A 13762-nucleotide genomic window follows, 5' to 3' on the forward strand; every position below is an offset into this window, starting at 1 on the left:
ATGATATAGATTTTAGATAGAATAGAGCGATGATTTTTGTAACATGAAATTTGTTCATTAATTTAATTGTTACAAGAATACGTTATTTGACATGGTGACTGGTACTCGTATATTACAATGTAAAAGTTTTTAAAAACGTCATGTCAATAGTTGAGCAAATATTTGCCTTTTTTATATAAAATAACAGTTATCTGTAAAGAAATAACATAGGCAAACGGTAAACCTCGTTCAACGGTTCTAAATGTTTAGCTATAAATTAACATCCTCCTGTGAATACAAAATCGTCGCTTGAAATGCAACAAAATTAAAACATGGGCACATGAGTGTAGCATTTATAAAGTGCACATAGATATAGATTACAACTTAGAGATTACATATATACACATAGATCAAAAATGTTCGCACTTTATAAAGAAAAACACAAAAGCTTCGTATTCAATAGCGGAGTTCTAATATAAATAAAAAAATAAAAGTCCATTTAAGTGTTAATTCGACCTAAACAGGTAGTTCCACTTTAAATATCACTGTTAAACGTTTAAGACATATTTTTGTATACGACATTTTTATTTTCTTTTTATTTTAAAGATAAATAATAGTAAAATTTTGAGTCCAGATCAGAATATCCGGGATAAATGTCGGTCAATCAGTACTCGTAGTAATAGAATTCTGTTTTTTCCATCTGAATACCTAACCTCAAAAGATAGAATTTTTAAAAACTAACAGCTCATAAAAATTGTTCAGACATCTTAGAGACAAATATCATGACAAATTCAGATTCTAATTTATTCATTTACATTATAAATATTAAATGTAATTTAAAAAACGATTTTTAAAAAATAAATAATATTAGTTGAGTAACATATTGATTATGTTATTTTAGCCTTTGAATTCATACAAAAGTAAACATTGAAGTCAGGTTGATCTCCGCTCCGCCCACACTGATCGTTAACAATGACTTGATGAATTCATAGACAGGGTCAAGTGTGCGTGAACTGTAATGTAATTTTATACTTTACAATTGAATAGTTCACGTGCTTACATCTTCGCATTGTACGTGGCTATATTTGGCCAATTTGACTTCGCTCAATTTATCGCTTCTAAGAGAGCTGAATTGTAACAAAATAGTAAATTTACTAACATTTTGAAGGTAATAGTTTAAATTTTAGCAAATTTATCACTTTCCTGGATTGTCACATATCAAATGATTTGTATCTAATCACAGTAAAAATTATGCAACTGACTTATGGAGGGAAAATTTTTGTTCGTACAATGGAAGTTACGCTTCGTGTATAAAAACAAGTGTTAACTTCTCATTTGTCTGATCTGCATTCATATAAAAACGATGTATTTGTTATCAGTATATAAAGTATATATACTACAAAATAAAAGAAGTGGCAAAAAAGCAATTACGTGAAATGCTGAATTTTATAATTTTTCATAATTAGTGCCTCATACAGCCAGTCGTCAATCAGTCTGTCAGATAATCACTTTTAGCGCGGTTTCAACTTTAAAAAAATTACCTATGTCACAACTACTTTCTAAAAGCAAAAATTAGTTTGTTAGCAATATACTAATTAAACATCCATAATATAATGATATTATCTGTCTGGCTAACTCAGTAAACGGTCTCATTAAGTTCGTAAAAAGTACTTACTTTCTAAAATATGAATTTCGGTCTTTACATTGAAAAGATTATTACTATATCATAGGAACAAAAATTTGTCCGAATTGAACTGTAACAAGTGCAATCAGTCAAAAAAGGAGTTCAGGCGTATGGATTGTTCGATTGTATAAGAATTATTATTGCCGAAAAGCAGCCTTTTACCGAGATTTTACCATCACGATTTGACGCATTTTAGGTTTTACTAAAAACTTTTGACCAAGTTCAGTTGCCATTTTGCTTCACAGTGCCTGAAATTTCTTAAAGGTGACCAAAATATGGTTCATATACATGCACCCGAACGTTATAAAAATGTTGTTTTTAGTATGGCGGAAAAATATCAGATGTCCCGACTAGAAAAAGAGTCAAGCTCAACCAGATCATGTATCTGGACCGGATCAGGATAGAATGAGACATGCCAGATCCGGCAAGCTCTATCAGGACCAGGCCTGGTCCAGACAAGGATAGCCTAATGTAAAATATAATCAAGTATGGTAAGGCATACTAATCAGGACCCGGTCCGGTCCAGATCAGAATAGCCTGATGTAAAATATAATCAAGTATGGGTAAGGCATACTCGATTAGGACCCGGTCCGGTCCAGATCAGGATAGCCTGAGAAATTACGCGACTGAGCCTGAATCGCGCTATTAATGTTTTTAAGCGCACTTAGTATATATATACAGTTATCAGGACAGTCTAGCAGGGAGTCTATTTCTACACAGTGGAGCAGTCGTAAGTAATAGGAAATAGTTAATTAGTAGTTAATTATTAGAAGTTAATCAATAAAATTTAATTAATAATAATAATTAATATTTAAAAGAAAAACATAAACAAATAATACATTGGAAAAAATAAACGAAAATAAATATCATAATAATTATGTTAAGTAACATATTTATAATATCAATTCACTTTTTTTTTTTTGTTAAACAATTTTTTCAAGAATATACATTCGTGTTTTTTAAAAGGACCGGACCGAACCGGCTGATCAGGATGAGATGAGATTTCCTGATCTGGACCCGATCGGGAAATCTCATCTCACCCTGATTAGGTCCAGACAAATCATCTGCGTGCCTTATCTAGTCCTGATCAGGCATACCTGGTCCGGTCCTTCTAAGGAAGACGAAAACATTTTTAGTCGGGGTGTTGGTACTTGTATTTACTATGTCCTTAGGACTAAAACAATTTATAGCTAACTAGCTGTGTTCCGCGCGTTCACAGGCGTTAATTAGGAAAAAATAGCCTTCCTCGATAAATGGGCTATCTAATACTGAAAGAATTTTTCAAATCGGACTAGTAGTTCCTGAGATTAGCGCGTTCAAACAAACAAACAAACTTTTCAGCTTTATAATATTAGTATAGATATAATATTATATAATAACAAATAATTTCGTAAAATATACTATGATATACTATACGACATACGTATATAATATACGAGTACATTATTTTACTAAACTTAGAATTTACCAAAATATAGCTTATTTTAAAGTTACGTATTTTAAATAAGATTAGATCGGTTTAGACAGTATTCAATTTTTTTTCGTCTCGATTGACATGAATGTTATTAAAGTAATGAATAAACATTTAGTAAAAAAAATCCACTTTCACTACCAAACAACATATTTTTATTTTCATTAACAATAATTATGAACGTTAAGCATATTCTACTGTATTTTTTAACAAAGTTAATTCAATATTTTAATTCCATTAAACAAGCCATGTCAAATAAATTACTAACACAACGTAGATCAACGAAAAAATAGTCAAGTAACTACGCGTTATCAAAGATTACTCAAAAAGGAATTATTAGATCTCAATAAAATTTATATGTGACCACATGACAAACATCAGCTTTCGATTAAATTAAAAATTATTAAAATCGGTACACCCAGTAAAAAGTTATTGCGGATTTTCAAGAGTTTCTCTCAATTTCTCTGGGATCTCATCATCAGATTCTGGTTTCCTTACGGTACTGAACTAGGGATTTCCAACAAAAAAAGAATTATCAAAATCGGTACATCCAGTAGAAAGTATAAATTTAAATGGGACCAATTGACACATACCACGTTTTGATTAAAAAAAATTGTCTAAATCGGTCCACCCGGTCAAAAGTTCTGATGTAACATACATAAAAAAAATACAGTCGAATTGAGGAACCTCCTCCTTCTTTGGAAGTCGGTTAAAAATAAAAGGTATCAGGAGATACTACCCAAATGAAATCAATTAGTGACGCAATTCGTAAAACTCATTCATAAAACCACACCAAAAGTACTGTTCGAAAATTAATTCTAAGGGTACTGACTAAATAGTGTCAAAGTAATAATTTTATGCAGATCGGCACTAAGTTCATTTATATCGGTTTTTTGGAAAAAATATAACGTTCTTGTTGACGTAAGCTATAAATATTTTTGACAAATGAATTTTATTTATTTCTTGGCCTTGCAAAACACCAAATAAAAAACGCATCAACTGAATAAATTATACACACCCATATTAATATGAAAAATAATATTTTTATTGCGAAAAGAGAAAGTCTTAATATTCAACGCCAACGTTCTTGTTCACATATTCGCGAACAAATATTTCTGTTTTATTTACAGTAGATAGTAAAGAAAGAATTAAGAGTAACATAATTTGTTGTATATAGTTTTTTTTTTGTTATTTTTTCAACCGAATTCCAAAAAGGAGGAGGTTATCAATTCGACTGTATTTTTATGAGTGTTACGACAGAACTTTTTGCTGGGTGCATCGCCACTCAGTAACCGCCGCACCATGGTGCCTGTCATGGGGTCTAATTTTAATTTATTAGAGATCTAACAAGTAATTTTTGAGATCTCTAATAATGCGTATTTACTTGACTATTTTTTTATCTACCTACGTTGTATTACTGCTCCATGTAGTTGAAGTTGGGTTTTTTCGTTTACAAACAAACACAATTATTAATGTAACTGTATTAGCGCGTTCTTAAACTCAATGGCCATTTTCTACTATACTAGAGAAATGTTTTGTAATAAGGACCATAGCAAGCACTAATATTCTAAATATACAATAACTAGCTGCGTTTCCCAGTTTCAAATGCGTAATTTCGATCCCATTATAAAAGGTAGCCTATAAGGTTATTTAGAATCTCCAGTTACCCTATGAAACAAGTTTCATTACGATTTACAGTTGTGAACCGATAAGAAAGCGAACAGCATTGGACTTTATCCAATTTGTAGGAATCCGTCTCAAAATACAAAAATATTTTGTTATATAGCGAAGAGGAACAAGATCACATGAGTCTTTGCAGTTTTGAAAGAGACACCGATCGTTCCACTAGTCCATCCGATAATAGTGACGATGAGACTAATTTTAAATTACATCATTTGATATATTATCGTACCATAAACGACAGTAAAACTAACAATATGTGTAGCAATATATAAATAATACGCATGGAGAACATTAGTTGAAACTTGAAAGAGTGAACATTAGTTGATTAGAGAAATTAGGTTACAGATTTAATATTTATACTGCAAAAACTGCGCAGATAACTATTTAGGTTGATAATATTGAGTTATTATTATTTTAGCTATACTATAGATGTCATTAATAAGTTTTATGTAAAGTAACATGCATAAAAGTTTGTTATACTTTCGTAGATTTATCATTAAAAAAAATGTTAGTATTTAATGTGTCTGCTTTTCACTTAAAATTCCTTCTATTATAATAGTTTTAATTACTTATTACAATGTTTTACACAAATCTTTTTAAATATTGAAATCACGATGATTTTTAATTCGGGTGTCCTAGACCCAACCCCACTGTTAGTGCTACAGTTTTCTACCGTACTGATGTTAGGTTAAAATGAGAGCTAATAGCAATAAATTACTATTATGTCTCGGATCTCACGAAGTCACGTTACTGAGAATTACTTATTAATTTTTTATTGGTGTTGTTATTATTATGTATTTTTTTTGTTATCGATTATTATATACTTACATATTTATACATATTAATGAAGAAAAGAAGAAAAATAACATCAAATAATTTCGCTCGTATTTATTTCAAAACATAAATTTTAAAAGTTGGTAAAAAACTAAGTGACTGCGTTAAAACAGTTTATATTTCTATGTAAATATGATTTTATTTGCAATAAGAAAATTAGTAGGTAATAGGGAAAAGTTTATTAAACTAAGTGTAGTGTAAGGTTTAATTTAAGTACTCTGTTTAGTTAAGAAAAGATATGTGTACAAAAATATTTAAATGATATTTAGGTCAATGACAGTTGATATCAGTACGCAAGAATTTACAAAAAATGTACTGAAAAGGCTCAATCAATATGTTAAGAAAGTTAAAACACAGAGCCGAATGCGTAAAATTCTTCAGATAGGTACTATAAACGTGATAGAATTTTTGTTAGAATATTTCGAGCATGCAAACGATGTTGCTTAATTTCAGTCATTCTCTAGCAAAGCTAAAGGTTTTATAATTTGCGTCCAGCCTTAACGTTAACCCAAAATGTTAAATGTGCTTGCAAAAATTTATTGTAGACCTGACCTTGAAACTAACAACGATAAGTATTGGTTCATTAATGACGATTTTATATGTTTTAACGTCAGATATGTACAAATATATGTATTTTTATGGAAGTTAATTGTATTCAAAAGTTATAATTAAATAAAACAGGCTTTAACAATATAAACTTCAACTTGCATTTTATGTCCCCAAACGCGGATATATCGATCTAACACAGACATATCAGTGTAGCTAGAAAAAACAACTTAGTTACAATATAGTTTATCGCACAAATTTCAAAGACGCGTTGGAAACACTTCAAATTATTAGACGTAAACGTTTCTTAACCGAAGCATTTACAATTTCCTTAATTGAACCTTAAAATATTAAACGTTATTATAATTAAGTTCTTACTTTATTGTTAATTATATATTATTACAAAATTGTAATCTTTATAACGGAGGTAAGATATTAGATTAAAAGACTTAACACTGTTAAAAACATTAAAAAAACCAACCTTATTAAAAAAAAAAAAAACTCAGCAAAGGCAGGTAACAGAACTACTCGAAACTACAAGGCAAGCTTGAAATCAATAGACTTTTTAATGTATAATGTAATAATAAATAAATAAATTGTTCGCACTCAACGGCCTCCAGTAGAATTTTCTCGTGGGCGAGGGGTCCGCAAGCACAAACGACCAGACCACAACAAACATCTATATGGCCAATACAAATGTTTGTAGTGAACGGGGATCGAACCCGCGACCGGCAGCGCAACAGCCAGTGCTGACCGCTGCGCCAAATCGTCGTCGAAATAAATAAATAAAATGTAACAGTTATAGATAAAAGTTAATTTCAATATTAATGAATAAATAATGAAACATACGATATAAAAATCAAACATAACAATAGTTTGTTGTTGTCTGACTTGGCCAATTAAATATCTTCTCGAAAGAATTTCTTAATTTCTTTAAAAATATGCAGGTCATAATAGTTTATATACATACGTCGAATTCAACAATATACAGACCAAATTGTTATTTTAATTTTAATTTCGTTTTTATTGCAGTTCGAGCTAATCTTTATAAAATTTTATGACCTCGAAATTTGAGAGAAGGTGTTTGTTTTTTTTTGTATATCAGTGTTGAAAAGTATTCTCAATTGCAATATATGTTAGTGCGTTGTCGTCACTCGGTCAGCTACTTATTTAGCGATACTTGTTTCTAATCGAACATGACTTAATTAGTTTAGGTCAAGTCTAATGGATTATATACTTTGTAAATAAAAGCAACGCAAAAAACAAAGTTCCATTACTACCTTGGAACTTATAAAGCCGACCGATGGCGGGATAACCATCCAACGGCTGGCTTTGAAATATACTGGCCGAAGACGGGCAGCAGCGTCTTCGGTGCGACAAAGCCAGCCCTGCGGCCACCAACCCACCCTTCCAGCGTGGTGACTAACGGGCAAAACACATGAGTTGACGCCATTTTTGTCGCGAACTCCCGAGTAGAAATATTCTCGTGTTCCTTAGCAGTATCGGACCGGGCAGCCCGATCTGGACTCCCTGCTAGACTGTTCTAATAACTTTATACATACTAAGTACGCTTAAAAACATCGATAGCGCGATTCAGGCTCAGTTCGCGTAATTTCTTTCAGGCTATCCTGATCTGGACCAGGCCTGGTCCTGATGCAGTTATGTCTTACCATACTTGATTATATTTTACATCAGGCTATCCTGATCTGGACCGGACCGGGTCCTGATCCAGTATGCCTTACCATACTTGATTATATTTTACATCAGGCTATCCTTGTCTGGACCAGACCTGGTCCTGATAGAGCTTGCCGGGTCTGGCATGCCTCATTCTATCCTGTCGGTCCAGATACATGATTTGGTTAAATTTAACTTATTTTCTAGTCGGGCTTGTGAAGGCCTATGTCCAGCAGTGGACTGCGATAGGCTGAAGTGATAAAATAAAAGCAACTAGTTATTATAGGAGAGTCTTCTTGTTTGTGTTATGTTTAGCGTTAAAATAAGCAGTCACTTAAATAATTGTTCGAAATACAAAGTATTCAAACGCTTTTAACCGTTTATTGCGACTTTCTATTTTTAATCTTAACATAATTTATGTAATGAAAGTATTTAAATATTGAGACAATAAAAAATACATTTTATTGATGCATTTAATAATAAAATCGTATTAATATTTATTATGAAATGAGTATGCAAACATTTCGTATTAACATAATATTATACGGATGGAGTCTTATTTATATGATCTGTTCTTTAATGTTGATAGGATCCAAATGCTTTTGCACGTGACACAAAAAAATTGTTTTGCACTATTTTAGCTACTCATCGTTAATGCAACTTATCAAAAATCCGCAGCATCTTCAGATCTAGGTAGATAGTATTCGTCATTCAGTGATAATAGATTTCGTTCAAACGGGCAGTAGTTGCTATTTTATTTGTTCCGTATTTAATTCCGAATCAATAAAAGTTATTGTTGGCATATATACCATAAGTTAAATCGAGTTTTTGTGCAATGTCATTGAAGCCCATATTTAATGAGTTGTCTATTTCATAAGCGCATTATTTAATACTAGCGATCTCTGTCCGTCCATATTTTTTATATGACAAGTAATCACCAACATATCATATACTAACACCTTCTCCAAAACACGCTACATCTTATGGTATAAGTATTATTTCAATTGGTTAAGTATTTTTTGTAGTATAACGGAACAAATATACCGACTCTACATTTATGAGTATAGATAGATTTATTCTACATCAACCGATCTTACAAAAGTTTTTAAAGATTGGTGGATCTTGGATAGGTGATTGTCGTTTTGCCACTTCTAACTCATTGATTAGAAGTGGCAAAACAACAATCAATATTAAACCGGAATTTCGTGAAGCTTGCACATAGAGAGCTGTAAATTTGTGTAGTCTTCTTTTCATAACTTTAGTAAATATGTATTTTTTATTCCTGTGTCATAAATTTTGAACTGGGTTTCGTATTGTAGTTTATTACAAACTTTCGTATAAATTTACGTTGTAAACATACTTAAACACTAAAGAAAAGTGTTATGTAGTACACTGACCATATAAAATTGTGAAAGATACAAAATTGTTTTACCATAAACTTTTTATACCTTATTTGTTAATGTTTAAAGCATCAAGATCGAAATTATGGTAATTTAAGGAACAGAAAATATCGTCAAAGATAACAACACCTCTTGCTTTTTCGTGTATATGATATTATTATTTATTTATTATGTTTATGTCAAAACATTTTTGTAAAGGAAAAAAAATAATAGAATGACCAAAATTGTTTTTACATCCCTACTTCAATAGCCTATAATACCAATAATATCTAAAAAATTACGATAGAAAATGAGGGAAATATTGAACAGTCAATATTTACATGTAATAAATAGCTGTATACATTCATCTAGTGGCTGTCCATCTTATTTCCTTAAGCCAATCATTAAGTGGGACCATATAGATCAATTTTAGTCAAAAAGTTTATACTAAACTTATTTGATTACTAAATTAATTTCACATTACTATATACTTAATATTTGAAATAAAAAACTGAATTCTATCATATGTGTATTAATAGATAACACGTATGAATAAATAAGTTCCGTTCAAGCTAATATAGTTTTACGACTACTATTTTTTGTGTCCGTTATAATTATGTTTTCGACTATATCCCGTTATACTCGACTTGTAGTTTTGTTATTACAAACACTCACAAATTAAACAACATAATAATTGCAATTTTATAATCGACGTAATGTGTCATGTAATATGAATTATGTATATCCATTTCGAAAAGTTACGATACCATTTTATTTATACTTAGTTTATAATTATATATTAATAATTTATTAACTATTTTACCTATGGAAAATGTTCAATTAGAAACCCCGTTCATCGACACAGTATATATTGAAGCATATAAAAAAATAAAAAATATATATATGAGCTACAATACTTTAGGTCGTATATAATATTATTAAATTTTGTTCGTTGATTACAATGAATTGATAATTATAACCCTTTCCTATAACGATGTCATCATCATAAATGATAAAACGGGAAAGCGCCACACGATGTTAAATGCCTACCTTTGTGGGTCTGGAACATTACAGGAATTGCGGATGCGTTTCTGGACTTTAGGAAAGAGGTGTTCAATTGTCTCTTGAAAATAAAATATTATTGTACTCAGAACTTGAACTAGCAGTTCTGCGGCAAACGGTATGATAGTAAAATCTTAAAATTTTAAAATAAAAACAAATATTTAAAAAATCAAAAAATTTACATACAATGTTCAATGTAACATTATTCAAAAATACAAAAGTTAATATATCGCGTCCAAACATCTTATTTACTCAATTGGCAAAAAACAAACGACACGTATATAGAAACTCACGCAAGTTTGACGCTAAGCAATAAAATAATACAAAGTGGTTTGCTTAAGGTACTAACAATTAAATTTTCTGTTGCAAAATTTACGGTTGAATTACAAGAAACATATTCAGCAGTTACCTTAGTGCAATTATAACAACAGAAAGTCACTATCAAGTAATGTTATCGTCGCTAATTATCGTCACTGTATTCGTTCTCTATGAATTGCTATACAAAACTTCACAGCTATATCAGATACAAGGTGATTTGTTTGTATAAATATTTGAAAGTCATAAGAACGACAGGCACTAAAAAGAGAAAACAAATAAAAAATTTGCTTGAGCAAATATAACAAGAGTTTCGCATTACCGACACCGGGCCGTTTCCTCGGAACATCATCGATCTTGATCAAGAAACCGAACGGTGCGCGTTGTTAAATCAGTACCTCGCAAGATTAACTCTAACACCTGCTCACCAATTATATCACTTTTCTGTCTTTAGCAATAAAACGATTACGTCCATACTTACTGTTGCATCACGATAAACATAACATTTGATTACAATTACCTACTTCGATCTTTTTATTTTTGAAAAGTCTATCTTTTAAAAACGTAAAACGCTCGATATTTACAATTTACAAGGCGATATAAATATTTAACGTATGTAAAAATACATGCTTCATTTTGTTATCAATAGCACTTACTGTTCAATTTTAAACAAACAGTCATTGTTTTATGCCACCATTGTTTATCAAGGATTGTCGTAGAAAATCGGTATAATTTAATAATTTTAATCATTTCTTTCACGCTTCTTCTTACCTGATTCCTGCGCATTTTGCAAGTGATGTATGTGGTGTAGATGAGCATAATAATGGTGGTGGTGCAGGATGCATTCCAAATCGGTGCAATTCAACATTGTGACGGGGCGCCGGCCGCGCCGGCAGCCGTCTGTTCACTCACGCTCGCTGCACACTTTCACAAAACTATTCCACTGCCACTTTAATACGTATAGTTGTCACATCACGTTATCTCCTTGGACACTGATATCGGACTAACGCACATGGATCTAGTCTGCCAAAGACGGTGCCGATCAGTCTGTAACTGCGACGATTGTCGCCCACAACACTATAGAGGCATCGTTTTCTGTTTACAATCTATTTACATGTAACGATGAGTATCATCACTTAACTCACATCACTTAGAAATGCCGTACTTTGTTCAGAGTATCAGAAAGTAGCGATAGGACGATATATAACAATATGCGAGTTGGGCCGGCTGCAGAGAGCTATGCGTGCGCGCAACACTTGTGGCGCGCGACTGTACACTGAATGCGTCGTGCGGACAACTACCACCACTCCCGGTCTCCCAACCTCGACCGCAGTCCACACTTGATGAAAACCTGGCTCCGTATCATGCCACCTAAACCCCGTATAAAGGGTAATAAAACTTTCAACGTTCGATATTCTTTATCATCTGTACATAGAAGTGGATTTCGTTTTACATCCACGGTCTAATCAGCATGACCTACAATTTAATTCATTGTATTCCGCTAGCACAGTCGAACATCTATTTGTATATCATTTCAAGATAACAAGCGATAAGTAAGAAAAGAAAGTTGCCACGAATGTCATGAAACAAATCACTCAACACATTAAGATACCTCTGGTAAGACGGTCCAATACAATTACATAAAGTCAAATCAAATTCGAGCTAAATAGTGGAGAATCAGTTTACAGAAAAGCGGAAAAATAACAAATATCCGTAAAGCAGGTTCCAAGGTCAAGGTACTTGCTTACCCTGAGTATTGTACCTGCAGACGAACTTTCAAGCGAACGGCGCTTGTCAACAGCTGCATGCATACACTTACACGCAGTACCACTACCGTATGTTTCAAAATAATAATTTCTCTATGATTATAACAAAACAGTTGTTATGAAAGATTCCTTATTTTTTTGTTTTATAAGTTCTTTCATTTTAGTTTTAATTTGCAAAAATAGTTCAATTTCGTACGTTTACAAGGAAATTAAAGTACAATTATTTTACCTTAAGGTTATCGTCGGAAACTTTAAATCATGGCCTTACGAATTTTACATGACTTTATTATATTATAGCGTAGGTACATGCATTCTTTTTGTTAGCCAAGTGTGTCATAAAGCTTTTGATTGGTGCCACCATTTATACAAGTGTTGACGGAAATGTTACTAGTGCTGTGGTGTTAATAGGAATCAATACCTTTGTGCGCGCCGCGTATTGTCCTCGTTACACGATCATATACGATTAGTACCCATGAAGCACGAAGGCATCTTACGTGGAATGCATCAGCTTAAACTAGACTGCTAATCCGCTACATGATTTTATTGTAGAAACATATATAACAGATAGATAAATATGAATATATAAAAATACAGATAAATACTATTTTTTCAATTACTTGAGAAAGAAAATTATTTTCATTGTGAGAATAATTCGTGCTTTCGATTGTATGTCGAAGGAATTAACTTAGTTTGTCTTTTTACTAGATAGAACAAAATATTACTAATATTTTATTAGTTAGTACTAACGTAATGTTAATGATATAGCTGTAATATTCTCGAATAAATAAAGTATTTAAAAAAAAAGTTGAAAATGCATTTTTACTAATACCTTTTTTGATTCAGAAAATAATAAAAAAATTTGTTTCTCGTAATAAGTAATTTGCGTTTGTTTAAATATAATTATAATTATGTTTACTAACCGATCTTTGTATTATATATTTTATAATTGTCATACAATAAATTTTTGTCTGTAATGTATTATAAAAATAAGTAAATAAATTATAGAATATTTCATAGTACTTATATATATATATTTGTTTTTTTTTTTTTACCATAATCATTTAATTTTTTTTCATCAATGCCAATTATAAGTTACGTAAGCGTTTGATATACAAATAAAGTAGATACAGATATATAATTGTATAGGCGTATTTATGTAAGTATGTAATGTAGTGAAATATAAGTAAATAACAGAAAACTAATAAATAGAAAAATATTAGTAACAGAAACTAATAAATAGAAAAATATTAATAATAACTATATATAAATAAATATATATAAAAAAACCCTTACTAACAGTAACATAGGTTAAATGTATATTGTAAGTAGAACTTAAGTGTACATATATGGTAACTAGGAAATAAGTGTA

At 31.1% G+C, this 13762-nt stretch overlaps 1 protein-coding gene across 1 annotated transcript in view; it reads right to left on the reverse strand.

The window, feature by feature from the left end:
* Positions 1 to 11626, reverse strand: part of LOC123655300 — a 202694-nt gene extending 191068 nt beyond the window's left edge. Inside the window, exon 1 of the mRNA XM_045591113.1 lies at positions 11399 to 11626. Within this exon, the coding sequence (XP_045447069.1) occupies positions 11399 to 11495 (97 nt within the window). The 5' untranslated portion in view covers positions 11496 to 11626. The remainder of the gene's footprint in view (positions 1 to 11398) is intronic.
* Between the last annotated feature and the right edge of the window lie 2136 nt (positions 11627 to 13762).

This window comes from Melitaea cinxia, chromosome 7 (genome assembly GCF_905220565.1).
Source record: "Melitaea cinxia chromosome 7, ilMelCinx1.1, whole genome shotgun sequence".
In the NCBI taxonomy this organism is placed as follows: domain Eukaryota; kingdom Metazoa; phylum Arthropoda; class Insecta; order Lepidoptera; family Nymphalidae; genus Melitaea; species Melitaea cinxia.